Raw genomic sequence first — 26,818 nt, 5'->3', positions numbered from 1 at the left:
TTTCTGTGACATGATGCTAAAGATGAAGTCCTGAATTATTATATGCTTATTAGGATACATTTTATTACATCTCTGACAGACTAAACCAGCTGGGTTTCTAGTTTTTGGGGAAACATTGATTTATTTTTATAAAAAGCAACTCATGTAGGCTAAGAGTTGGATTACAAATCTCATTTGTGTTTGATTTGATCTATATTTGTCAAAGCTCTGTGCTTCTGGTCTCAAGGCAGTCATCTGGAGTTGGGAAGGCAGTGCAATCAGCTGGGGTGGCACCCCAAAACCCTGTTGCCTTCCCACCTCCACATAAATTAATTCTGAGCAGAAAGGTCCAAGTTCGACCTAACTTACCTACTGACAATTGAGGCCCTTAAGTGGTCAATTAATTACATATTCCTGCCTGAGCCTCAATTGTTCTCAGCCCCAGGTGGGAAAAATAGAGGTGGTCCAACCGATTGGAAAACCAGTGCAGCTTACCTCTGTTTTGGGAATAGGAATTCCTCTATTGTTACTACTTTGTGCACAACGAAGGGACTGGTTATAGAGCAGTGAAGTGGCAACTGAGAGCCACTGCTCTGTCTTGTTTCTCATCTCCCTGTCTCTGACCCCTAACTGCAGAACATCCTCATCTGACACCCTGTAGTCACAATCTTGGTTGTTCTTCTGGCATCAGCCACAGCCACTCTGTGATGTCACCAAAAGTGAGACTGGCAGACTTCTGATTGCCCGGCAGCTCTCACTATGTGGGACATCTACCGCAGACATTTTATTTCAGAAAGAGCTGATTGTTGCCCTCTGAACAGCCATAGGTGAAGAAGATAAATATCTCCCTTTGAGGAGTCAGCTTGGGTGTTTCATCACCTGACAGGAAATGAAGATTCCTTCCTATTTTGCTACATGTGGACAAAAGCCATTGGATACATTGGAACATTGCCACCTGCAAATTCCCTTTCAAGCCACTCACTATCCAGACTTGGAAATATGTTGCCATTTCTTTAGTGCCACTAGGTCAAAATCTTGGTACTGTCTCCCTAACAATATCATGGGTCTACCTACAGCATAGAGACTGCAGGATTTCAAGAAGGCAGTTCACCCCCACCTCCTCAAGGGCAGCTAAGAGTGGGCAATTGTCCCAACCAGAAAGAAAATTCACCTGTCTAAAATATGCAAACCTTTATTCTGAGATTTTTCCTTCTGGTCCTATACCCTTTCGCAAGGATAAACAGTCTTTCAACATTTACCATGTCAGTCCCCTCTGAATGTCGTATGTTTCCATAAAGTCATTTCTCATTTTTCTGTATTCCAGTGATTACCCGAGGTTATCCCAGTAATGAACGATATTACGCCATGAACACTGAAGGTTTTCCATGGTTTCTGGGTTATTAAGCAAACTATAAGATGACAAAAGAAATCCAAAAGTCTTTGAAAAGACAACATGATGGAGATAGGCAAGAGCTAACTTAGAATGTACTTTACAGAAACAATCCACTTCCTAAAAATGATGCTTTACTCAAGTCTTCTACCAACCTTTCTCATCTTCCTGTACTAGCATGGCCCTCTATTCCTGTAAATGCATCAGCTCTATTTGCCTTAACGACAGGGCCTTGGTGAGACCATAGTCGGAACATTGTGAGCAGTTTTGGCCTCCCTTCCTAAGAGATGATGTATTTGCCATGGAGGGAGTGCAGCAAAGGTTTATTCGGCTGATTTTAGGGATAGCAGAACTGTCCCATCTGACCAGATTGGTTTGGCTGGGCCTGAATTCACTGGTTCAGAAGGATGAAGGGGAATGCAATTGGTTGGAACGTATCAAATTTTAACAGAACTGGACTGACCAATTGAAGGGGGACAAATTTAAAAATCGCACAACACCATGTTATAGTCCAACTGGTTTATTTGGAAGCATTAGCTTTTGGAGCACTATTCCTTCATCAGGTAGCTTTGGAAGAGGATCATAAGACACAGAATATATAGCAAAAAATTAGTGTCATGCAACTGAAATGATATATTGAACAAACCTAGATTGCTGTTTGCGGGTTTTGGTTCATTAATATGTAAATCCCAGAACTTCTTTTAAGTCACATTCTCGAGATAACTTGAGGTTTTATAAAGAAAAAGTGACATCTCCAGTCAGACAGTGCATTAAAGCTGTGAGGTTAAAGTCTGTCTGTATCCCAATCTTGAGTCAGACTGATTCTGTTTCCAAAGTAGGAATTTATAAAATATTAAATGGATATTACATTGAAGGGAGCATGTTTTTCCCTGGTTAAGAGAGGCTAGAACCAGGGGACACAATCTTAGAATATAAGGTCTGAGATAAGGAAACTTTCTTCAGTCAGGTGGCAGTAAACCTGTGGCATTCTCTATCACAGAATGCTGAAGGGGCTGTGAGAATATAGTCAAGAAAAAAATAGATAAATGTATAGATTTTAAAGGCATTGAGCTGTATCGGGAGAAAGAGGATTAGCCATGATCTTTTGAATGGTGCAACAGATTCATTGGGATGAATGGCCTACTCCTGCTCCTAGTTTCTGCGATCCGCTGTGCTAGAGTATTTCACAGTCTCTCACCCTTGGGTTAAAGATGTTTCTTCCGAATTCCCCATTGATGATTGATGGCTATTAGCATCTAACACGTTAATTTATGATATCAGATAGAGATGTAGTAGAATTTTGATCAAACTTTTCACAGCAAAACGGGTACGGAATGAGCTGCCAGAGGAAGTGGTGGAGGCTAGTATAGTTACAACATTTAATAGACATTTGGATGGGTATATGAATAGGAAAGGTTTGGAGGGATATGGGCTGGGTGCTGGTAGGTTGGACAGGTTGGACCGAAGGGTCTGTTTCCATGCTGTACATCTCTATGACTGTCAGTTGCTAAAATGTTGCAGTTGTAACTGATTTTTGGGAGATGCAGAGTCTATGAAACGCTAAGACAGAAGTCACGTGACCTAACCCTTGGGTTAGATTTTAAACTAACAGGAAGACTGGCACAGGACAGAAGGGGAACAAACTTACCCTTCTCTTTTTTTTCTTCTTTTGAAAGTAAAGTGAGCTGCTGAGATGCAGGCTCCCTTCCCCTAAAATCTTCATTGTTGTCCCTTTCTTATCTCGGTTGTAACACTGTCTCATATTGATATCCTCTCGTTTTACTCTTGCCCACCAATGGAAACATTCTATCATAACCTTTCATAATTTGAAAGATCTGAACTAAGTTATCATTCAGCCTTTTCTTTTACACAAGATATTTAGTCTGTTTGTTTTCTAGTATATGTCGACTCACTGTTCTGATATCATCCTTGTAAATCTTTTTTTGGTGCATCCTCTCTCATGCCTCAATATCATTCTATAACATAGTGACCAGAACTGCTGGAGGTGTTCCAAGTAGAGTTTGCTGTTGTTGCTGTTTTTAGTTATTTGTATCAGATTTGCAATCATCTTGCATGTCTTGCACCATTCTCACACATTCTCACTTTGACACTTATCATCCAAGTGTGTCAAGATTGACCCTTGTCTTTGCTGCTATTCACAAGAGACCCCAGAAACTGATCAAACGCTTGAAATATTGACTGTTTAACCTTTGTCACCTTTTTAATTTTTTTTGCTCTGTCAAGTTTGAACATTTTTAGTGGTCTAAATGCAACTTTAGCATGCTTATTTCAAAGGGCTCTATTTTTCTTCCTTTGATTTTTACTTATTATTGAGGTTTCTGAGGCAAACTGGGGATTGGAAAACATGTAGCATGTGTTTTCTTTTTCATTGTTACAAGCTTGGGCTCTTTTGTTGTTCGTATGTACTCCATCTTCACAAATTTACTTCTGGCTATCTCTGACCTTTTTAAATTCTGCATCACGTGCCATTTTCTGTTATAATTTGTCTTGAGTAGACAAACTTTAATTGCTTCAGTGTGATACCACCCACTTCAGTTTTCATTCTAGTTTCTTCCAATGTACTCCTCCTAGCAACAATTATTTTGGTATTTTTGGTGTTCATACTTAATTCAGTTTCTAATGTTATAGATTTTACTTGATCCACAATGTTTTGTACAGCATTTTGTGAAAACTTAACAAAGACTGGTCTGACCTTGGTTGAAATAAAGCATCCCCCTTTCTTTTTACTAGAAATAACCAGTTTTTCAACATGTTTTCGATACAGTGCACTTAACTGATTGTCTTTCCAATCAAGTGCTAGTGTTCACATTCCATTTAGACTGCAACACCATAGAAAAATGTTACGAATGGCAATTTTTTTTAAAAAGGAAGGCTGCTGTTTGGTGACATGTTTCTTCACAGCCAATATTTAACATCACTTGACCTGTTGTCAAAATGTAAGGAATCAAGTTACAATGGACTATAAATATTATTCTCCCTACAATTATTATCATTGACATTTTCTACATTTGTCAAAATTGGAATAAATACCTTTTATTTCTGGCTATAGTGCTCATAAGCCTATGTACGTTAGAAACACAGGAAATGGGCCATTCAACCCCTCAATCCTGTACCATCATTCAAATAGATGGCAGATCTGTATAAGTAAGTCACCTTCACTTTCGTACTTGCTAACTATCTTTCGGTACCAATACAAGCTGACTAATGGATTATATTTTCCTTGTTGTGTTTAAGGAGAATTATTTGCCTGCAGGTCAATGAATCTACATCTAAAGAGAGGCACTACCATGACTAAAGTAGCTAAATTTCCAGTAGTTTCGTTGGAGAGTTCATGTGATTTTAATCAAGTTAATGGTACAGAATTAGAGTAGTGTACAATAGCACGCAGAATAGTACAGACTGGAGTTGAGTGTGAGATCATGCAGATATTCTGATTCAGTTCACTGAGGGAATTGTTTAAAAAATATTTAAATTTCATTGACAATTACCCCATGTCTAGAATCTTCTGAAAAATTCCCTTTAAAGTTGGGGGATTATAAAAGTTCTGATTCAGTTTAAATTGTTATCCAGGAAAGCTAAGGATGAAAAATCAACTTAAACACTTGAGTAACTACTAAACTGAACCACAAACTCATCACTGACCTTCCATCTCACCAAACCACACTGCCTCCTTGCTAAAACCCCCAAGCCCATCGCCACCAAATTCCCCTTGCTGGATCTAACACCACTCTGGCACAGTATCCATAACCCAAATCCAAATTTCCCCCACCCCTTTTCTTAGCACTCCAACTCCTTCCTAATTTTACAGCCCCCATCCCCCCCACACAACCTTTACCCCCAACTGACACAACCATTCTACTTACCCTGAACACTCATCATTTACCTTACAATCTACCTCCCGTCCACCTGCTGACCTACCTCCAGACTTACCTTCAGTACTTATCCTTTCAAAGTAGTTGCCAAAAATGCTAGTTCTGGTGCTGGACATTTAAACATGGAATGCAGCATACTGAGTGCTATAAAAGAAGGCATAGTTTTAACATTGATCACCCCTCTTGCGAGGATTCCTGCCCAAGTCTGCTCTGTTTCGACACAGGAGGCTCGTGAACAAGAATTTCCAAAGTTCAAAATTGTCTAAATGTCAATGTGTATTCTTTTGTCTCATCACAACTGGAAAATGAATCTCCCACCACGATTGTAATTTCTGTGCCAAAATGTACCTGTTGCTTAGGAATGCTTCAATTTATCATGAAATCTCTGATTAGTGTCAAATAACTGACTACAATAGTTTTTTAAACTTTAGGGAAATACTGGCGTCCTACTGGGAATGTTTATGGTGACCCTGGTTGTCTTGGTTGCTCTGGTGACAGTGCTATCTGGGATTGGCGTATGGGAGAGGTGCAGTCTCGGAAATGGTGGAGTGTATGCCATGCTTTCTACAGTTCTGGGAGGTCGAGTTGGAGGAACCTTTGGATTTCTCTATGTATTTGGACAGGTAATTCAGACTTCGGGTTGTGATTCTTAGCAATCCTTTAGAATTCTGTTTATCTCAATTCTGAGATTTTGCAGCATTTCTGCACAAAATATGGACATTGCATTTGACCACTGAATTCTACAGGAATGGTGATTGCTACCTTTCCCCTCTCAGCAACTCCCAATATTCCAAAATGATGGCAGTGATTAGTCTGGAATTTAGAGATAATACCTGAAGCATTCTGGATCACTTATGGGTTTGGATTCAACAGCTTGTGGGTTTGTAGAAAATTGTTGGAATGGAGGAATCAAAGTGAAGTCCAAATTTAAGAAAATGAAATAAAAAAGAGCAGAATAGCAAGTGGAAAAATATAATTTGCCACAACATGAAAATTGAGTATCTGAAACAAAGATTACTGCAGCCAGCCTTTTAGTTAAACTGCCTCTCTATCTCTCTCTGATGGCCCAATCTCATTAGTGTGCAAATGTAGATGATATCTAATCATTTACACAAGTTTGCTATTGAATTCCCAGTCATACTACATAAAGTCGACCACTGGTGAGTCCTTTATGCAAGAGGATTATTCACACAGAAATTTTCTCCCAATATAGGGTTTCAAATCAGACTTGGAAACTTCAACAACTGTTAAACCACAAGTTTATTTGCAGAAAAACTGCTTTAGTCAGTACTCGTGATGCTACTTTCCTAACAAAGTTTGATCTTAGTATTTGCCCAAGCTTACTATTGTTTAGAACAAAAATACCTTAGTATAATACCCATATTTTTGTCAATATCCATGTTATACAGATCAAAGGAACAAACATATTCGATATTTTCATCTTCGTCCTTTATTAAGTAAATTAAGTTACCAATTCAATGTTAGCAAGAAACATATAGTATACATCTAGCTGAGATTTATGTCCGGAGCTGAGAACTTAGAGCTAGGCTGCAGTGCTAAATACATACACAAACAGTAAAAGTACGTACATTATCCATTGGTACCATCCATAGAATCAAAGAAAGGTTACATCATGGAAACACACTATTAGCTTTCTGCTCCCAGCAAGCGCAATTTCACAAGTTCCCCTCAGAACATGGAAGCAGGAGTAAACCATTCAGCCTCTAGGGTGTGCACCACCATTCTAGATATGTTGATCTTCAACCTCAATGCCATCTGCAGCTTTAGCGTTGAGGTGGTTTTGGCCTGGCATCGGGCCGCCTGGGAATCCTTTGGGTAACTTTTGTGATGTCTTCCTTCCCGTGATTAGCATTTAGATTGGTCCATGGTGGCTTCTGTGCAGTGTTCCCGCCCAGTATTCCAGCAATCCAGTGTGCATTCTTGCAACAAAACTGTCTTTTCCCAAACTCAAGAACAGGGAATTAACTAAGGTGGACTTTGTCTTAATTTAAATTATTCTTTCTTATCTCTGATTTCTGCTATTAATATCGGTGTTGGGACATGATGATTTAAATACTGTTCACTATACTTTTTTGTAAAAAATGCAAGTGACAACAAATGTCTGTATTCTATATTCTATTCTATTCCCATGCTGTCCCCATATCTTGTGATAGTATTAGTATCTAGAAATATTTTAATCCCCAACTTGAACATAATAGATGACTGTGCTGCCTCTTCATCTCAATTGTAACTATTTTGTCATCATTCTGAGACTGTGTTCTTGGTTCTAGCCACTTGCCACTGCCTCCCCCTCACCCATCACCCTTGCTCAGTTTTGTAAGTTTCAGACCCATTAGCTCTCATTTCTCTAAACACCAACAAATACAGGCCCTGTTTTCTCATTCTCTCCTCATCAAATATTTCTGCCAACCCAGAAATCAGTTCTCTGAATCTCTGCTGCACTCCTTTTATTGAAAAAAATTCTTCCTTAAGGCAAAATTACGCACAGTATTCCAGATGTGGTCTCGGTACCACTGAAACAAGCCTTCTTTTCTCCTATAATAAACTCATCCTGTGATAAACACACCAAATTTCTTGCTTCCTTCTTCTGTTTCAGTGACATGTGAATAATGATTGTCAGGATCTTTTAGACACTAATACTTCTCAATTTCTATCCATTTAATGATACGCTGCATTTTTAGTTCCTTCTTTCAAGGTGGATAGCTTCACACTTTTCAAGGATATTCTTCTTGTCTTAGTCCTCATATCTAGTCCTTCCTGATGAAGGGCTTATGCATGAAATATCGATTCTCCTGCTCCTCGTATGCTGCCTGACCTGCTGCACTTTTGCAGCGCCACACCTTTGGACTCAGTTCCATTATAGCATTATTCAATCCTAATCCTCTTCACCTGCTCTTCCCTGAAGCTCAGTAAGTGTTTTCCTTCAAGTATTTATCCATATCTTTTGTGTTGTTATCAAAACATCTTCCACTGCATATTCAGATGATGCATATGAACTCTTGTGCAAAATGATATTTCCTTATGCTATCTCTTTTATTTTCCTAATCAATTCAAATCAACTGTGGACACATCTGCCACCGTTTCTCCTTATATAGTGTTATGGAAAGCATTCATGCTGTTGAGCAGCTATCAAATTTTCTCTATGCTAAGATGGATAACCCCAGCCTCTCCACAAATTAAAAGTTCCTAATAATTTATGCTGTGTAAGTCTTTTGTGCACTTTTTCCAAGGCCTTGACTTTCTTTCTTTAGTAACCTAAAATTGAACTCACTGCACCAGTCACCTGACTTTCGACATTCTAGTTCACACATTAATAACAACATAGACTCATGTTCATATATTTAAAGTAATAGAATGTACTGCCTAGTTAAGGATGAATTGCATATGATTCTCGTTAACATATTATTGACATCACAAAGCCTGCATACAATGTTAATAAAATGTGCTTTTGATGACAACAATAAAATAATGATCTCTTTCAGTGTGTTGCAGGTGCTATGTATATCACTGGCTTTGCAGAATCCATTGCTGACTTGTTGGATCTCAGTGACATCTGGGCTGTTCGGGGAATTTCTATTGCTGTGCTGCTGGGATTACTGGGAATAAATCTAGCAGGAGTCAAATGGATCATTCGATTTCAACTGTTACTTTTAGCTTTGCTGGCTATCTCTACGATGGATTTTGTTATTGGTACTTTCACACACTTGGACCCAGGTCAGAAAATATATTTTTCAGCATTGTCAGCAGCAGTGTACAGTTTGATAAACCCTGACTATGTATGTGCTAACATTTTCAGAGAGATAGACCTGCACTGTGTGACCTGTGTCCCAATCAATGGCTCTCTCCAAAGGTTGATGGTACTGCAAGGGGATACAATTTTCCTTTTGTTATTTACATGATGTATCATATATGCTATTAAAATAGCAAGCATGTTATGCCATCCAAAATAAACAATGTGACTAAAAATTATGAGGTATCATACCTGTGGGACATGGATATCATACCTATACAAAATAAATTGACATGGAATTTCTCTGTCACTCAATAAGAAGCTTTTATTTCTACTGTTAAAGGCCCCTACTTTTGTCACTGTTTTCGTTTGTCAGTTGCATTTATTTTCTTCCATATTTGTTTAAGAGGCTAACCAGAGTTGAGCCTTGATCGTTTAAATTGCTGACAGTACCATGGTCAATCATTGTTGGTTGGCCTGTGGAAACACAAAGTTTGTTTTCTGATGAAGTCTGTCAGCTCAGTACTTCCACTCCCTTTCTCCATATCTGCCTCAGCCCAGTCTCGTTTTGCTTAGTTAGACCTGTCAGCAGGACTCTTGCTGTGAACATCAACCCTGCCGGTGTTACTGAGGGGACAAGAATTGTCACTGTAAGCACCTTATGTCCAACATGGGACTTAGAAGTTGACAATTGGCATAATGCCTTCCAGTGAAGATGTTGGTTGAGTATGAGATTTTCAGCAAATAAGTATTTCTGAAAATAGGTCACTGGATCCAAAACATTGACTCTACTTTCTCTCCACAGATGCTGCCAAACTTGCTGTGTTTCTACAGCAGTTTCTGTTTTTGTTTGTAACATATTTCTGTCTTGAGAGAGATGCAACCACACTAAGAAGCTTCCTTCCATTTGAACATTGACAGTTGCTTCTCTAACTTGTCACCATTTCTTAGGAAATGAAAAGTAGACTTATCATGTGGGGAAGCAGCAGTCCCAGTGGGAATGGGGATCAGAAAGACTGCTTGAATGGTGAGCCATGCAATATATCTCATTGCCCAAATTCCTGACATTTTTTCCTGAAATCACAGAGGTGAATACCCCTCATGGAGTTTTTGGAAGCCATTCAATTTATATGTATTAAATGAAGGCTGACTATCTTCTTCCCAACTGGTTCTTGTCAGCCCAACCCAATTCAAGTATTCTCATTATGTGGCAGCACTGTTTTGTTTTAACAGGTAGCTGGTCTTTAGTTCCTCTTTGTGTGCATATTTCTTTTTTCACATTCTTGTTCTCGGATTGTTGTGTGTATAATTGCAGGTCAGTGGCTAGGATCTTAGATCAGATTCCTAAGATGTTGGAATCAGTGCTTGGAATTAAGTAAATGAAACTCAATAATAATATTTGCATAGCAGCCTTTGCATCCTCATATTGTTACACCATTTGCAGCCAATTGATTACATTCATTGTTTTCTCTTGGAACTTTTGAGTTCACCTTTTGGAGGGGAATTCCCAAGACTCCTTTCCTACATTCTTGAACATGTGAACAAGAACAAAAGTAGGCACTCGGCCCTTCAGACGTGCTCTGACATACAGAAAGATCTGATTTTAACCATAACTCAGCATCCCTGATAATCTTTCATCTCCTTGGTAATCAACAATCTATCTATGTTTCCTAAAAAAAAATTTAAAGATGCGGTATCCACTGCCTTTAGTTTAAGGTATTTTTCTCTCTTTGGGAGGCACTCCCTGGAAATTGCATGGTTGTATGGCAAGGAATGGGAGGATGATGGACTGTTTGATTTCTCCCAACACTTTTTCTTGTGTTCATATGTTATGGCGTGGTCTTTATGCCAATTGCATCTTATCAACTTCTTCGGTATTTCTGGCTTGGACAGTTAATGGAAAGTTGCAGGATGCATCATTTGGAATCCCTCCAGATTGGTAATTTTAAAGGCTCTGGGAAAAGAAGGGTGGCTAGTTTTTGTACTTTGCATTCAATGGAGGGGTCTTGCTGTTCTGTAGAATTGGGTCATGGTTTTGGGGATCTTGCCTTGTTGTGTAGTGTGGCTGGCAGTGCTCGTAATCAAGTGTTCCTTGCTCAATAGTTTTGACGTACATGTCTTAGATTCCAAAAGATCGAATATCCGTATTTAAAAAAAAGATAGACTTGCACTAGTAGAAAAGCAAAATATGGAGAGCGCTGGAAATCTGAATTAATAGAAGAACATATTAGAAATACTCAACAGGCCAGATAGCATTTTTGGAGCAAAGTTAAATTTTCATGACCATTTATTTGAACTGTAAAAGTTAACTTACAACAAGTTTTAAGCATGCAGTTAGGTAGAGAAAGAAGGGAAGAGAAGAAAGAATGAAAAAGGGAGTGTCAAAGGCAGGAGAGATTAATTGCTAAAGTGACTATCCTACGATGAAAAGTGTGAGAGAAATGGATCAAGTAAAGACACAAAACATATGTCTAGAGGAAATATATATGTACATGGACATGACAGAATCAATACCAACGGTGATATAATCTCAAATTACCTTCAGTATTAGTTTGGATGGCTGGGTTTAGTTGTTCCTCAAACTTAATTGAGCTTCATTGAAGCAGTGTAAGAGGTCAAAGGCAAAAGGGCCAAAAGTGCGGCAAATTAAAATAACAAGTGGCTAGAAGCTCATGGATCATATTTGCAGAATGAGTGGCGGGTGTACTGCAAAGTGGTTAACTGATTTGGTGTTTGCTCTCCGCAGTGTAGAGAAGATAGGAGAAAGAGAGGACAGCAGATGCTGGAAATCAGATTGTGGTACTGGAAAAGTACAACAGGTCAGGCAGCATCCAAGGAGTAGGAGAATCAACATTTCGGGCACAAGCCCTTCATCTGGAATGAGGCTTGTGGGCTGAGGAGCTGAGAGATAAATGGGAGGGGGTGGGGCTTGGGGGAACGCCACTGGAGGCTTGGGACTGGGATAATGTAGGAGGAGGGGAAGTGAAGAAACTGGGGAAGTGAAGAAACTGGTGAAATCCACATTGATCCCGTGTGGTTGGCAGCATCCCAAGGCAGAATATGAGGTGTTCTTCCTCCAGGCATCAGGTGGTAAGGGTTTGGCGATGGAGAAGGCCCAGGACTTGCATATCCTTGGGGGAGTTGAAGTGTTCACCCACGGGGCGGTGGGGTTGGTGGATGTGGGTGTCCCAGAGATGTTCTCTGAAATGATCTGCAAGTTGGCATCCAGTTTCCCCAACGTAGAGGAGACCACATGGAGTGCAATGGATACAATAGATGACATTTGTGGAGCACAGGTAAATTTCTGTTGGATGTGGAAGGATCCTTTGGGGTCTTGGGCGGAGGTGAGTGGGAAGGTGTGGGCACGGTTTTGCACTTCCTGTGGTGGCAGGGGAAGGTGCCAGGAGTGGGGAGTCGGTGTCATGGATCTGACAAGGGAATTGCGAAGGGAATGTACTCTCCAGAGCACTGACAGGGGTGGGAAGTGAAATATATCTCCAGTGGTGGGGTCTTTTTGTAGTTGGCAGAAGTGGCGGAGGATGATCTGATATATACGGCCCACAAGCCTCATTATTGATATAAAGGGCTTATGCCCGAAACCTCGATTCTCCTGCTCCTTGGATGCTGCCTGATCAGCTGTGCTTTTCCAGCACCACACTCTCAACCCAAGTATAGAGAGACCCTGTTGTAAGCAGTGAATACAGTATATTAAATTGAGGCAAATAATTAACAATTTCACCTTGAAATTTGTTTGGGTCATTTGGGATGGGAGAAGGTAAAAAGATAAGAGGACATTCACAGGAAGGCTGTTTGAAATGGAGGGGTGTTGGGATGATTGAAAGGCGTCATGGAAGGAAAGCTCATCTGAATCCTTCCAGAACCATAAAAAAAAACAGAAGATGCAGTAAAGCTCAGCAAGTCTGGCAGCATTTGTGAGGAGAAATCAGAATTAATGTGCGTCCGGTCACCCTTCCTCCCAGAACCATGATGGGCTTCCCCTTGTCCTCACCTTCCAATCCCAAGGAGTACACGTTCAACAGTCACCTCCTTTGCTGCCAGCACTAACATGATCTTGACTGAGTTTGCTGCAATGCTTGACTTCACCCCCAGCCGGTTCCCACTGGAGTGGAGCTCATCTACAGAGCAAGGAGGAACTTAGTCAAACTTGAGTGTCTGCAGGCTAGGTCCAAGATTGGCTCCCCTTCTGTCATTGAGTACAGTACACAGGCAATGCTTATGTTTGCACACACTTGGAGACCAAATCATTATCAATGGTATCACTGAGGCATGCAGGAGCATGGGTTTTACTTTAGACATTTGCAAGACTAAGGCTCTCTACCAGCCTGCCACTATTGCACCACTACATTGCATCCTACATCTCTTCCCCAGCTTCCACCTGTTAATTAAATTTATGATGAGGCTGAAAAGTATTAATGACTAGGTTCCATCTCTTTGGTTGCCTGGGGCAAAGTGTCTTTTGAGAACAGGATCTCAAACCTGGTAACTTTCTCATGGTCCACAGAGCAGTAGTGATACTCGCCCTCCTATATGACTGAAATGCGATCTATGTAGAAGACACACATGTAGAAGACTCCAGAGAAATACCAATTGTTGCTTCTGCAAGATTCTGCAATTCCATTGGCAGGAAATGCACGCCAACATCCCAACAATGAAGCATTGACCACATTCATTCAGCATCTCTGACCTAGCCACATTATCTGCTTGTCCAACACAAGACTCCTGAAATAAGTGTCTATTTAATGCTTTAAAATAGGCAACATGGAACCCAGGAGCAGGAGTAGGCCACTTGGCCCTTTTGAGTCTGCTGCCCCATTCAATATGATACTGTGTCTTAACGCCATACTCCTGCTTTCTCCTGACACCCCTTGATATCTGTAACGTCTACATAAAGAGCAATCTTTACCTTGAAAATACTTAGTGATCTGGCCTTCACAGCCTTCTGTGGTAGCAAATTCCACAGCTTGACCACCCACTGAGTGAAGAAATCACTGTCCTAAATTGCCTACCCTGTATCCTGAGAATGTGACCCCTGTTTCTAGACTTCTCAACAGGGGACACATCCTCCCTGCATCTAGTCAATCTAGCCCTGTTAGAATGTTAGACATCTCAATCAGCTCACCTTCCATTCTCCTAAACTCTAAGTAATCCATATACACTCACATACACTCAACATGTTTAAATCATCTTGAAACATCTTTGCATCCTCCTCACTACTCTCAATCCCACCTAGTTTTGAGTCATCAGCAGACTTGTCAGCCTTTAATCCCATTAATTTCTCACTCTTTTTGACTAGCAATGATTTTCTTCAATTCCTCCCTCAAATTAGACCCTTGGTCGCCTAACATTTCTATGGAATAATTTGTGTCCTGCTTTGTCAAGACTGAATGCTTACTGCGGTTCTTTGTGATAAGATCAGCAAACTCCAGATGGGCAGAGAAAATCCTTCAAGGGCACTCTGAAAGCCTCCTTGAAATGGATGGAAACATCTGGAAAGGCTTTGTACACCTCGAATCTCACTGTGAGCAAGTTAAAGTCAAGTATTGTCAGAAATAAAATCACATGGTATCCCATCTTCCCACCTGTGACACAGACTGTAAGTCATTCATTGGGCTCTTCAGTTACTTAAGAACTTTGTGTTAATGTGAAAGCACAAGGGACATCCTAAGAGAAGACTATAAGACATAGTAGCAGAAGTTAGGCCACTCAGCCCATTGAGTCTGCTCCACCATTCAATCATGGCTGATAAGTTTCTCAACCCCATTCTCTCGCTTTCTTCTTAAAACCCTTGATCCCCTTGACAATCAAGTACCTACCTATCTCTGTCTTAAATACACTCAATGACCTGGCCCCCACAGCCTTCTGGAGAAAGTGAGGTCTGCAGATGCTGGAGATCAGAGCTGAAAATGTATTGCTGGAAAAGCGCAGCAGGTCAGGCAGCATCCAGGGAACAGGAGAATCGACGTTCCTGAAGAAGGGCTTATGCCCGAAACGTCGATTCTCCTGTTCCCTGGATGCTGCCTGACCTGCTGCGCTTTTCCAGCAACACATTTTCAACCCCACAGCCTTCTGTGGCAATGAAGAGAGAAGAGAGAGATACGACCACCAAGCACATCAACTCATCCCATCACCTTTCTGCTTGTGTTTCATTCCAACCTCATCTGCCCTTTAATTGATCAGAGCACCATCTTCCCTCTCTGTGCTATATTTCTATGCAAGCACAGAAGATAAAATACTTGTCCTTTTAGCATCTTCTTTCTTGCTGTGCAGGGTTCTAAGCATGCCTCCTGGGTGAAACAGTGGTTTATTTCTACTCTGTTTGAATTAATATATTGTATTCAGTGTTTATGGTGGGGCTTCCTTTATCTTGGAGAGACTAAACACATTGTGGGGCCCTGGATTCAGTCTGCAAATGTGCCTTTAGCTTTCCATCAACTGCCATTTTAATTCTCTGCCCTGTTTCTATTCACCTCTCTGCCATGGGTCTCAGAGAGTGCTTCAATAAAGTTCAACATATGTTTCAGATGCAGCACCTCACCTTTTGGTTATGCACGTCCCAGCTTTCTGAACTCAACGTTGAACTCAATGTGTCAGACCATAACCATTGCTGCCATTTTTTATTGGCATAGTAACTTTTGCAAATGATCCTGTAGTTGCCATTTATACATATTCTAGATCAATGTTTGTCTCTTTATTTATCTCGTTATTATTATCTTTTGACTTGTACAATTATCACTTTTGTCAGTTAATCTCTCCTGTATCCACGCTCACAAGTTCTTTCCTACCCTCACTCCTATTCTTCCATCGCTTGCTGAAAACAAATCTTAGTTGAGTACTGTTGACATCACTGCAGTGTGATGCTCTCAGATAGCGGACTGTATTTTTGAATCTGGGTTGGGAAAAGAAAGTCAGGTCATTTCCTGGCTCTGCAAGTCCAGCTGACAAGAAAAGTGGAAAGCAGAATTTTCATTTGAAGGTATCGCAGCTCCCCAGGAGTCAGGCTGTACAACACTATGACATGCCCAAAATTTAAAGGGAAAGCATAAGACATCTTACCAGCCCACAATCCCCTCCCCACCTCATGATCCTATACCCACTGTAATCCTTGTAGCATCCATGCCAAACTATATCTCTCTGTACCCCATGCTAAGTGTTAGCTCACACCCACACTACAACTGTTTGCTCCGAGACCTACCATGCCAACTCACCCAATATTACCAGGGGTAGACCTCACGAGCTTTGTCTAATGAGATTAAGATAATATGTCTATTGTAGACTTTTTAAACATTCCAGATGTTTTTAAAAAAGTTTTAAAAGGCTGAATTTTTAAATGTCTTGACACATTTGACACTTTTTTGACAGATCTTTGACAGCTCCAATGAGCTTATCAGGTTTATTCACTTTTTATGCCACATTTTACCAATTATAATGGGGTATCGTACGTGCCCAATAGGTACCCAAGCTATCCAAATGAACCCATAACGTTCAGACCCACTCCTACCAGGTCAAATCTATGCACTTGACATTCAGTCACCCAGATCACTGAAGTCTCACCAGAATGGAGGCTGATGTTGATTCCTATGGGCAGCTGCGCCCGCAAATTGCATGTGCAAAGAAAACAGTGCCCAGACCCCATTCTTACACCCTTAATCTGTGAAAATAGTAGGAGGTGGGACTTCCAATTTTTGAGCTCATTCACTACTTTTGCAAAGATCAAGAAAATCCAGGCCTTTATTTCAAATATCTATTGGTGCTTCAACAGATGCTTGGAACCAACAAAATGATTTGCGCCCTTGGTGTGCGAATCATATAGAATCCCTACAGGAATGGCTGTGACAAAAACTAGAAAATAAGTTATACAGTGGGCAGTGACAATTGTGGTGCAGTACTTGACCAATCAATAGAATCCGAATTTTATACAACCAGACCATGCCTGGCAATACATTTAGAATCCAGCTGAGGTCTCTGTCGTTCAGATCATCCCTTTCATGACTAAATTTTTTGAGCTTTGTTATGTCTGCAGAAACATAAACCAAATTATGATCAACCTTATCTACTGCAACCAACACTAGGAAAATGTATCACTTGCTTTTTATAAAACACATTTTATTTTATGCTAAATAAATTATTCCAGCCCTCAAAATGCCACTTTCAAAAACTGGAAGTTTCACTTTAACTTGATTTCCTATGTTTGTATAATTTTATTGGTGAACTCAGCTTACAGGAAGTGCTGATGAAGAGACCGTTGCTGCTGATTTTGTGATTCTTTGCTGTGAAAGAAATGCTCTTCTGGGAGATTTTCAATTTGCCTTTGTCCCTTAAACTTCTTTTGTTTTCAAACGCTAATCTCATTTTCCTCTGCTTACTTTTTAGTTTGCTTTTCACTGAAGGAGAAGCAACTGCTTCAGCTAGTACATAGCTAGGAAGGATATGGCTGTCAGACGATGATGAGTTGCTGACCCTGAGAGTGCCTATCCTGCCCTGTTCTTTCTGAGGTGGTTTCCTTGTTTAAAGTACATAGTGAAACTGATGTTTCTGATATGTTTTATTCCGTCTACCAAGATAAACATGAAGTTTATAATTACACAGTAAAAGTAAGTGGTTATTCAATTAAACCAACAAAATAGTTTTGAATGCAATTTCAGTTATAGAGTCAGAGTTATACAGAACAGAAACAGACCCTCTGGTCCAACTCATCTAGGCCAAACAGACATATCAATCTGACATAGTTCTATTTGCCAGCATTTAGCCCAAATGCCTCTAAACCCTTCCTATTCATATACCAACCCAGATTCCTTTTGAATGTTGTAATTATACCTGCCTCGGCCATTTCCCCTGGCAGCTCGTTCCATAAGCCTATCACCCTCTTTGCATGTTCTCCCCGTGTCTGCGTGGGTTTCCTCCGGGTGCTCCGGTTTCCTCCCACAGTCCAAAGATGTGCAGGTCAGGTGAATTGGCCATGCTAAATTGCCTGTAGTGTTAGGTAAGGGGTAAATGTAGGGGTATGGGTGGGTTGCTCTTTGGCTGGTCGGTGTGGACTTGTTGGGCCGAATGGCCTGTTTCCACACTGTAATGTAATCTAATCTAATCCTCTGCGTGAAAACATTAGCCCTCCAGTCCTTTCTAAATCTTTTCCCTCTCACTATAAACCTACAACCTCTAGTTTTGAACTCCCCTACCCTGGGAAAAAGACGTTGACTATTTATCCTATCCATACCCCTCATGATACCCGTGGACCCATCCATACCCGTGGACACAGCCTTAGAATTAGAGGGGGTAAATTCAGAACAGAAATGCGGAGACATTTCTTCAGCCAGAGAGTGGTGGGCCTGTGGAATTCATTGCCACAGAGTGCAGTGGAGGCTGGGATGCTAAATGTCTTCAAGGCAGAAATTGATAAATTCTTGATGTCACAAGGAATTAAGGGCTACGGGGAGAATGCAGGTAAGTGGAGTTGAAATGCCCATCAGCCATGATTGAATGGCGGAGTGGACTCGATGGGCTGAATGGCCTTACTTCCGCTCCTATGTCTTATGGTCTTATGATTTTATAATCCTCTATAAGGTCACCTCTCCGTCTCCAGCGATCCAGGGGGAAAGCCTGCTCCTATTCAGCCTCTCTCTATAGCTCAAACTCTCCAGTTCCAGCCACATCTTTGTAAATCTTTTTTGAACCCTCTCAAGTTTAACAACATCATTCCTGTAGAAGGGCAATCAAAATTGTACATAGTATTCCAAACGTGGCCTCCCCAGTGTTTGGAATACTATGTACAATGTCCACAACATGACATCCTAAATCCTATACTCAATGTTCTGACCAATGAAGGCAAGCATGCCAAACACCACCTTCACCACCCTGTCTACCTGTGACTCCACTTTCAAGGAATTATGCACCTGCATCCCTCGGTCTCTTTGGTCAGCAACACTCCCTGGGGCCTTACCATTAACTGTCCTGGTTTGTCTTACCAAATGCACCACCTCACATTTATCTCAATTAAATTCCACCTACAAATAGTTGGCCATCTGATCAAGATCCCTCTGTGCTCTGAAGTCTTTTTCACTGTTTACAACACCACCTACTTTGTTGTATCTGCAAACTTACTAACCATACTTCCTATATTCACATTGAAATCATTTATATACATGGCAAAAAGCAATGGACCCAGTACTGATCCTTGTGGCACAGCACTGCCCACAGGCCGCCAGTCCAAAAGACAACCCTGCACCACCACCCTCTGTCTCCTACCTTCAAACCAATTTTGTATCCAAAAGGCTAGCTCCCCCAGTTCCCATGTAATCTAACCTTGCTAACTAGTCTAGCATAAGGGATCTTGTTGAACGCTTTGCTGAAGTCCATATAGGCAATGTCTCCTGTTCTGACTTTATTAATCTTCTTTGTCACTTCTTCTAAAATCTCAGTCAAGTTAGTGAGATGTGATTTTTCATGCAAAAAGCTGTACTGACTATCCCTAATCAGTCCTGTATTTCCAAATACATATAAATCCTATTCCTCAGAGTTCCCTCCCACAACTTGCTCACTATGACGTAAGGGTCACTGATCTATAGTTCCCTGACTTTTCCTTCCAGTCTTTCCTAAATAATGGCAGTATGTTAGGCAACTTAAATTCTCTGGGCACCTCACCTGTGACTATCGATGAAACAAAATCTCTTTGAGGGGCCCAGCAATCTTTTCCCTACGTTTCCACAAAATTTGGGAAACAGGTCCAGTGGATTTATCTACCTTTATGTTCTTTAAGCGACCAGTACCACCCCTTCTCTAATATGAACTCTTTTCAGGACATCACTATTTATTTCCCAGTTCCTAGTACTGATGTCTAATATTTATTTAGTATCTCATCTATTTCTTTGGTTCTGCAGATATATGTCCTTATTGATTCTATAAGGGGCTCTATTCTTTTCCCATTTACTTTTTTGCCCTTAATCTATGTATAGAACCTCTTTGGAATCTCCTTAACTTTATTTGCCAAAGCTACATCATGCCTCCTTTTAGCCTTCCTGATTTCCCTCTTAAGTATACTCTTACTGCCCTCAACTCTTCCTGGGATTCACTCACTCCCAGCTGTCTGTACCTGATATATGCCTCCTTTTTCTTGACCAGAGCCTCAATTTCTCTAGTCATCCAGCATTCACTACCAGTTTTGTGTTTCACACTAACAGGAACATTCTGTCTCTGAACTCTCATTACCTCAGTCTTAAAGGCCTCCCACTTCCCAACTGGCCCTTTACATTTGAATAACCTCTCCCAATCAACTTTTGAAAGTTCCTATCTAATACATTCAGAATTGCCTTTACTCCAATTTAGAATTTTAACTTTTCGATCATTTCTATCCTTTTCCATAGCTATTTTAAAACTAATAGAATTATGATCACTTGCCTCAAAGTGCTCTGCTACTGACACTTTAGTTGTTTGCCCTGCCTTACTTCCCAACAGATGGTCAAGTATTGCACCTTCTCTAGTAGGCACATATTGAATAAGAAAGTTTTATTGTACACACTTAACAAATTCCTCCCCATCCAAGCCCTTTTAACCATGACTGTCTCAGTCTATGTTTATAAAGTTAAAATCCTCTTCCATTACAACCCTTATTAGAGATATCTGAGATCTCCTTACATATTTGTTTTGCAATTTCCTGCTGACTATTTGGGGGCCTATAATACAATCACAACAAGGTGATCATCTCTTTCTTATTTTTAGGTTCCACCCATATGACTTTATTGGACAATCTCCCAGGAATATCCTGCCTAAATACAGCTGTAATGTTCTCCTTAACCAAAAACACCACTCCCCTTCCTCTCTCGCCTCCTTTTCTATTCATTTGAAGCATCTGTACCCTGGAACATTAAACTGCCAGTCCTGTGCATCCCTGATCCATGTCTCTGTAATAGCTATGATATCCCAGTCCCATGTTCCCAAACATGCCATTAATTCATCTGCCTTACCTGTCAGGCCTCTTGCATTGAATTAATGCAATTTAATTTGTCAGTCTTACCTTATTCTCTTCCAAGCTCTTGTTTGCCTTGACTCTTTTGCTTGCTCCACTTCTCTACTGTACCAGCTTCAGCCTTTTCACACTATTGCTTTAGTTTCCCCCCTCCCCCCCCAATTGAAGAACCAATTTTTACTATCCTTTTCACATGGGAAATGTGCTAAATTCATTCTTTCCACTTATTCATAAACTTTTCTTATTTACTATTGATGTAGGAAGCTACATTTTAATATATGCATGTATCATTGATGGAAAGTAAGTTTTTTTTTCTTCACTCATGAGTTGTGGGTGTTGCTGGCTGGGTCAGCATTTATTGCCCATCCTTATTTGCCCTTGAGATGATGGTGAGCTGCCACCTTGTTATTTGTTACAAGTACTGATCTTTCCTCTTTTAAACTTGGTTTCACTTTCAATTGTGCGACTGTCCACTTTGCATCCTCCTGCAGTCACAAGTAGGATGCTGTAAACTGTTGGGTACATGGCATTTCAGAATGGTTAGAGCGTGGAAGGAGGCCATTTGTCAGTTGACCCAATGTGACCATACCACTTTCCTCGAATTCCATTCCTAATAGCCAAGCAAATTTCTTTCCTTCAAGTGCATATCGACTTTCTTTTGAAAGCCACATCTTCAATCTGCTCCTTCAGAAGTTCATGTAGTGCAATCCACATCCTAATATCACTTCAGAGAAATATTTTACTTTATGTTGTCATTGATCCTTTTTTGATTCATCATTACATTGGTGTCCTCTTGTTGTCCATCCTTTGCCAATGGGAATAGTTTTTCTGCACCTTCCTTGTCTAGTCTCTCATGATTTTGAGCATCTCTATTCAAACTCCATTCCACATATTCTCTAAGGAGACCACCTCCGACTTCTCTCATTTAATGACCTAACTGAAGTTTCTTATCTTTGGAACTTTTTGTGTAAATATTTTTCTGCATTCTTTCTAAAATGTTACCTCCCTCTTAAAATATGATGTCCAGAATCAGAATTAACATGAACCATTCAGTTGTAAAGATTCATCACAAGTTCCTTGCTTTTGTACTCTATGCTGCTAAGAAACTAAGGATCCCAAATGCCTTTTATAATGGCATTCTCCATCTGCCATTTCCCCTTCAATGATCTGTGTATCTACAGCCAAAATTCTCTTTGTTTCAGCACTCAATCTGGAATTACATCCTCAATCTTACCTGCTCCTTGTTCTTCCTACAAAATGTGTTACCTTCATACTTGTCTGCATTTAATTCCAGCTGAAAAATGTGTTGCTGGAAAAGCGCAGCAGGTCAGGCAGCATCCAAAGAGCAGGAGAATTGACGTTTCGGGCATAAGCCCTTCTTCAGGAATGAGGAAGGTGTGCCATGCAGGCTAAGATAAAAGGTAGGGAGGAGGGACTTGGGGGAGGGGTGTTGGGAATGCGATAGGTGGAAGGAGGTTAAGGTGAGGGTGATAGCCCGGAGAGTGGGTGGGGGCGGGAAGAAGATTGCAGATCAAGAAGGTGGTGCTGAGTCCAAGGGTTGGGACTGAGACAAGGTGGGGGGAGGGGAAATGAGGAAGCTGGAGAAATCTCATTCATCCCTTGTGGTTGGAGGGTTCCTAGGCGGAAGATGAGGCGCTCGTCCTCCAGGCATTGTGTTGCCATGGTCTGGGGTATGCCCGAAACGTCGATTCTCCTGCTCCTTGGATGCTGCCTGACCTGCTGCGCTTTTCCGGCAACACATTTTTCAGCTCTGATCTCCAGCATCTGCAGTCCTCACTTTCTCCTAGTTGCATTTAATTCCACCTGCCATATGCCTATGTATTCAGCCTACCTATTTTGTTCTTTTGAGTTGTATCACAATATTTCTCACAGTTTACAACACTTCAAAAAACATAAATTAATTGAATGACCTGCAAAATTTACTGGAATACTACCAGGGATGAGAGATTTCAGGTATATGAATGGAGTGAAAAGCTAGTTAATTTTCTCCTTAAAACAAAGAAAACTGAGGAGCTTTAATAGTATTGTCTTTGCATTGAACAACTTCAATATTTTAAACAAAGTGAAACCATTGTAAATGCTGAAACTTCAATAATATTGGACATAAATTTCAGGTAACTGAGAACAGAACCAAGGACAATATAAAGATTTTTATTACAATTGATTAACAGCTTTCAAAATGGAATTGGATAAATATTTGAAATTAGGGGGATGTGTGTAAAGAGCTGAGGAGTGGAACTAATTAGGTTAGGAATTTCGGAACGTAGGAATTAGGAGTGGGAGGAGGCAGTTCAGCCCTTCGAGCCCACTCCGCCATTTAACATTATTGTAGCTGATCTTGTCCTGGTCTCAACTCTGCTTTCCTGCCTGTTCCCCATAGCCCTTTTTCCTGTTTTTCATCAGAAATATATCTATTTCGTGAATCTGTTGTTTAATTTTGCCTCTACTGCATTCTGAATCAGTGAGTTCCACAGATTCAAAAGCCTCTAAGAAACAGTTTTTCCTCATCTCAGTATTGAACCTACCTCCTCTCTCACTATATTTATGCCCTCTTGTTCAAAGGGGAATATCTGTTCAATATCTACCTCACCAATTCCTTTTAGTATCAATCAATCTGATTTCCCCCACTTCATTCTTCTGAACTCCAGAAAGTACAAGCTATTCAACCAAAACTTGTATGACAACATTTTCATCTCTGGAATCAACCTAGTGAACCTCCTCTGAACTGCCTCCAGTGCCACCACATCTTTCCTCAAGTAAGGAGACCAAATCTGGACACACTATTCCAGGTGTGGTCTCACCAATGCCTGATATAATTGTAACAATACTTTTACAATCCAGTCCCTTTACAATAATTATAATAATTTCTTCTTATATGCTACCCACTTTCTGCGATTCAGTCACAAAGGTTCCCAAAATCCTTTGCACTGATGTACTTTGAATCTGCTCCCCATTTAAATAACAATTTGCCCTTTTATTTTTCTGGTCAAAATGGACAACCTTGCATTTTTCTACATTTGAAATTGTTTTGAAATTTGAGTTAGCACTCATTTGGCTAAATGGTCTCCTTCCATGTTGTGCTATCTATGTTTCTGTAATTTAAAATAATGTAATTGGCCAACAGAAGGTAACTATGTGGGTCCATGTGATGCATGGATTGTATAATCTGTGATTGGTTAGCAGATGGTGGATACATGAGGTGATGTAATATAGAATATGCTGCATTGGTCTGTTAAACCGCCTCCCTCCCCCTAGGTGAATCATTTGACTTTAACTACCAACCTGACAAAAATAGGTTATACCCAGCTGGTTGAGACAAGAAGATTGGAGTGACAGGAGACCAGAGTTGGAAAGAATAAATGGTCTGCATCTGTTCCCCCTTCATTGATTGGTAGATACCTATTTTCCTATTTCAAAGTGAAGTATCTGGTCTGTAGTGGAACTATGTCTTTGGTTATGACAGTTGTTTTATTATGAATGCTTTGGTGAATTTTAATACATTCAGCTCAGAAGGTTGCATGGCAGCATGTGAGGGGCCATAGAAATGTGTAAGTTGGCAAGGTGTGATATGGGATGGATGAGGGTAGAGGTTTAAGTTGTTAGCCACTTGGCTGCTATGTTGGAAGACTGTGTTGAGGCAGCCCTGCACCTATGTAACTCGTGTACTCTGTTGTGACTTGAAAAATGCCCTTTGAACCTGAATCATGTGTGAAAAGACAAATGAACAGACACACATTGACCAGGTGTGTGTTGTAAATGCCTTGTACGGCCACACATTGATCAGGTGTGCATTTTGTTAGCCTCACAGATATACAGGGTTTCTAGAGCTCAGATGAAAATTCCATCTTGGGTTGGGTATGGTAACAGGAATGCAGAATGGGTTGTGAATGGATCACTGATTTACTGGGCTTCTTTCCCCTTGATTGCATTTAGCCTTTATAAAAACGATGGGGCTGCAATCATTCAAGCAAATGAAAAATATTCCATCCCACTTCAGACTTGTGCTTTATAAATGTTGGACAAGTATAATTTTCAGTTTCTGACCTCTTGTCATCATTTATGTAGCTAAACCAGTTAATTTTCTGGTTAATGGTAATCCCCTGGAAGTTGGTGAAGAATTCAGAGGTGGTCATGCTACTTTGTGTCAAGTAGCATGTTGGATTCATGTTTTTCGAAGATAGTCATTGCTTGGCGTAAACATTTATCATCCAATTTCCCATTGTTGGTTAGTTGATGTTGCAGTCCATGATACACTACATTTCCAGACTGAATATAAAATTTGAATCATTTACTGAGCAGATTTTTGTTGGTTGGAAGATAAATTAATGATATTTCTAATATAAATATACAAAGTATGTGTTTAAATCATTATTTATAAAATAGCTGAAGCTTCTCAAAATTTTGACTTTAGGGTGGAATTGTTATTAATATTGGAAGTGTTTTCCAGAGACCATTGTTGAAAAGGAAGCCAAACCCAAATGGTAAACATTGAGGAAGCATCTGCATGTTATTTTATTCATTGCAAGTTCAAACCAACTCTGTAGTGGTAATTATGCCTTGCATGCAAACAATGTATAATCGGCTTAAAGTTTACAATGATTTGACTTCACTTTGAGGGAGCATTTGACTCAGTGTGGTATTAAGAAGCCCAAGCAAAAGTACAATTCATGAGAAGCGAGATGAAAATTCTCCACCACCTGGAATTATACCCAGCCAAAAGAAAGATGGTGAATTACTATTTTGACACAAATGTTTCTCACATTTTAACTGTGTCAAATATCACAGATGACTGTATTTTGGTGCACATGTACCTTTTCTCATCTGCACGTTTTGACATTAGCTAGCTTGAACTGCAGTATTGCCCTGGCCAATATATTATTCCCTCATTCAGCACCACCAAAGCAGATTGTTTAATCAGAATTTTGTTTGTTTTTGTGTGGCACCTTGTGAACCTTGCTATGGACTTGTTGCTTCCTGTGTTAAAAAAAAATTAATTGAGGGGCTGAATACACTGGGGCTATTTTCCCTGGAGCATCGGAGATTGAGGGGTGCCATTATAGAGGTTTATAAAATCATGAGGGGCATGGATAGGGTAAATAGACAAGGTTTTCCCTGGGGTTGGGGTGTCCAGAGCTAGTGGGCATAAGTTTAAGGTGAGACGGGAAAGATTTAAAAGGGAGCTAAGGGGCAACTGTTTTACGCAAAGGATGGTGCATGTATGGAATGAGCTGCCAGAGGAAGTGGCGGAGGCTGGTACAATTATAACATTTAAATGGCACCTAGATGGGTATATGAATAGGAAGGGTTTAGAAGGATATAGGCCAAATGCTGACGAATGAGACTAGATTAATTTAGGATATTCTTTTGGTATGGACGAGTTGGACTGAAGGATTTGTTTCTGTGCTATATATCTCAATGACTCTATGACTGTAAATTACATTTAATTGGGATCGTACAGGATATGTGGCACAGAAACAAAGCAATCAGCCTAACCAGACCATGCCAGTATACATGTTCGACTTGAATGAGGAGTTTGGGCGGACTGCAGATACTGGAGATCAGAGTCGAGAGTGTGGTGCTGAAAAAGCATAGCAGGCCAGGCAGCATGCGAGGAGTAGGAGAATTGGCGTTTCATGCATCACTTCTTCAGGAGTTTGCATGTTATCCCCATGTCTGCATGGTTTTCATCTGTGTGCTCTAGTTTCCACCCACAGTCAAATGATGTGCAGATTACTAAGTTGCCCATAATGCTACAGGAATTTGTGGTAAACCATGGGAAAGAAAGGGATTTTGGGGGGAGGGGG

General features: G+C 40.5%; 1 protein-coding gene across 4 annotated transcripts in view; it reads left to right on the top strand.

Moving 5' to 3' along the window:
- The window catches only part of slc12a8 (solute carrier family 12 member 8), a 148,290-nt gene that overhangs the window by 31,515 nt on the left and 89,957 nt on the right, over positions 1–26,818 (top strand). For 3 of the 4 annotated variants that reach the window (XM_043693963.1, XM_043693964.1, XM_043693967.1), the window contains 2 exons: positions 5,694–5,885; positions 8,766–8,997. In XM_043693963.1, the coding sequence (XP_043549898.1) occupies positions 5,694–5,885; positions 8,766–8,997 (424 nt within the window). The remainder of the gene's footprint in view (positions 1–5,693; positions 5,886–8,765; positions 8,998–26,818) is intronic. The other variant, XM_043693966.1, reaches the window with a different exon arrangement.

Source organism: Chiloscyllium plagiosum, chromosome 7, assembly GCF_004010195.1.
Source record: "Chiloscyllium plagiosum isolate BGI_BamShark_2017 chromosome 7, ASM401019v2, whole genome shotgun sequence".
Lineage (NCBI taxonomy): Eukaryota > Metazoa > Chordata > Chondrichthyes > Orectolobiformes > Hemiscylliidae > Chiloscyllium > Chiloscyllium plagiosum.
This window is presented reverse-complemented; position numbering and strand designations above follow the sequence as displayed.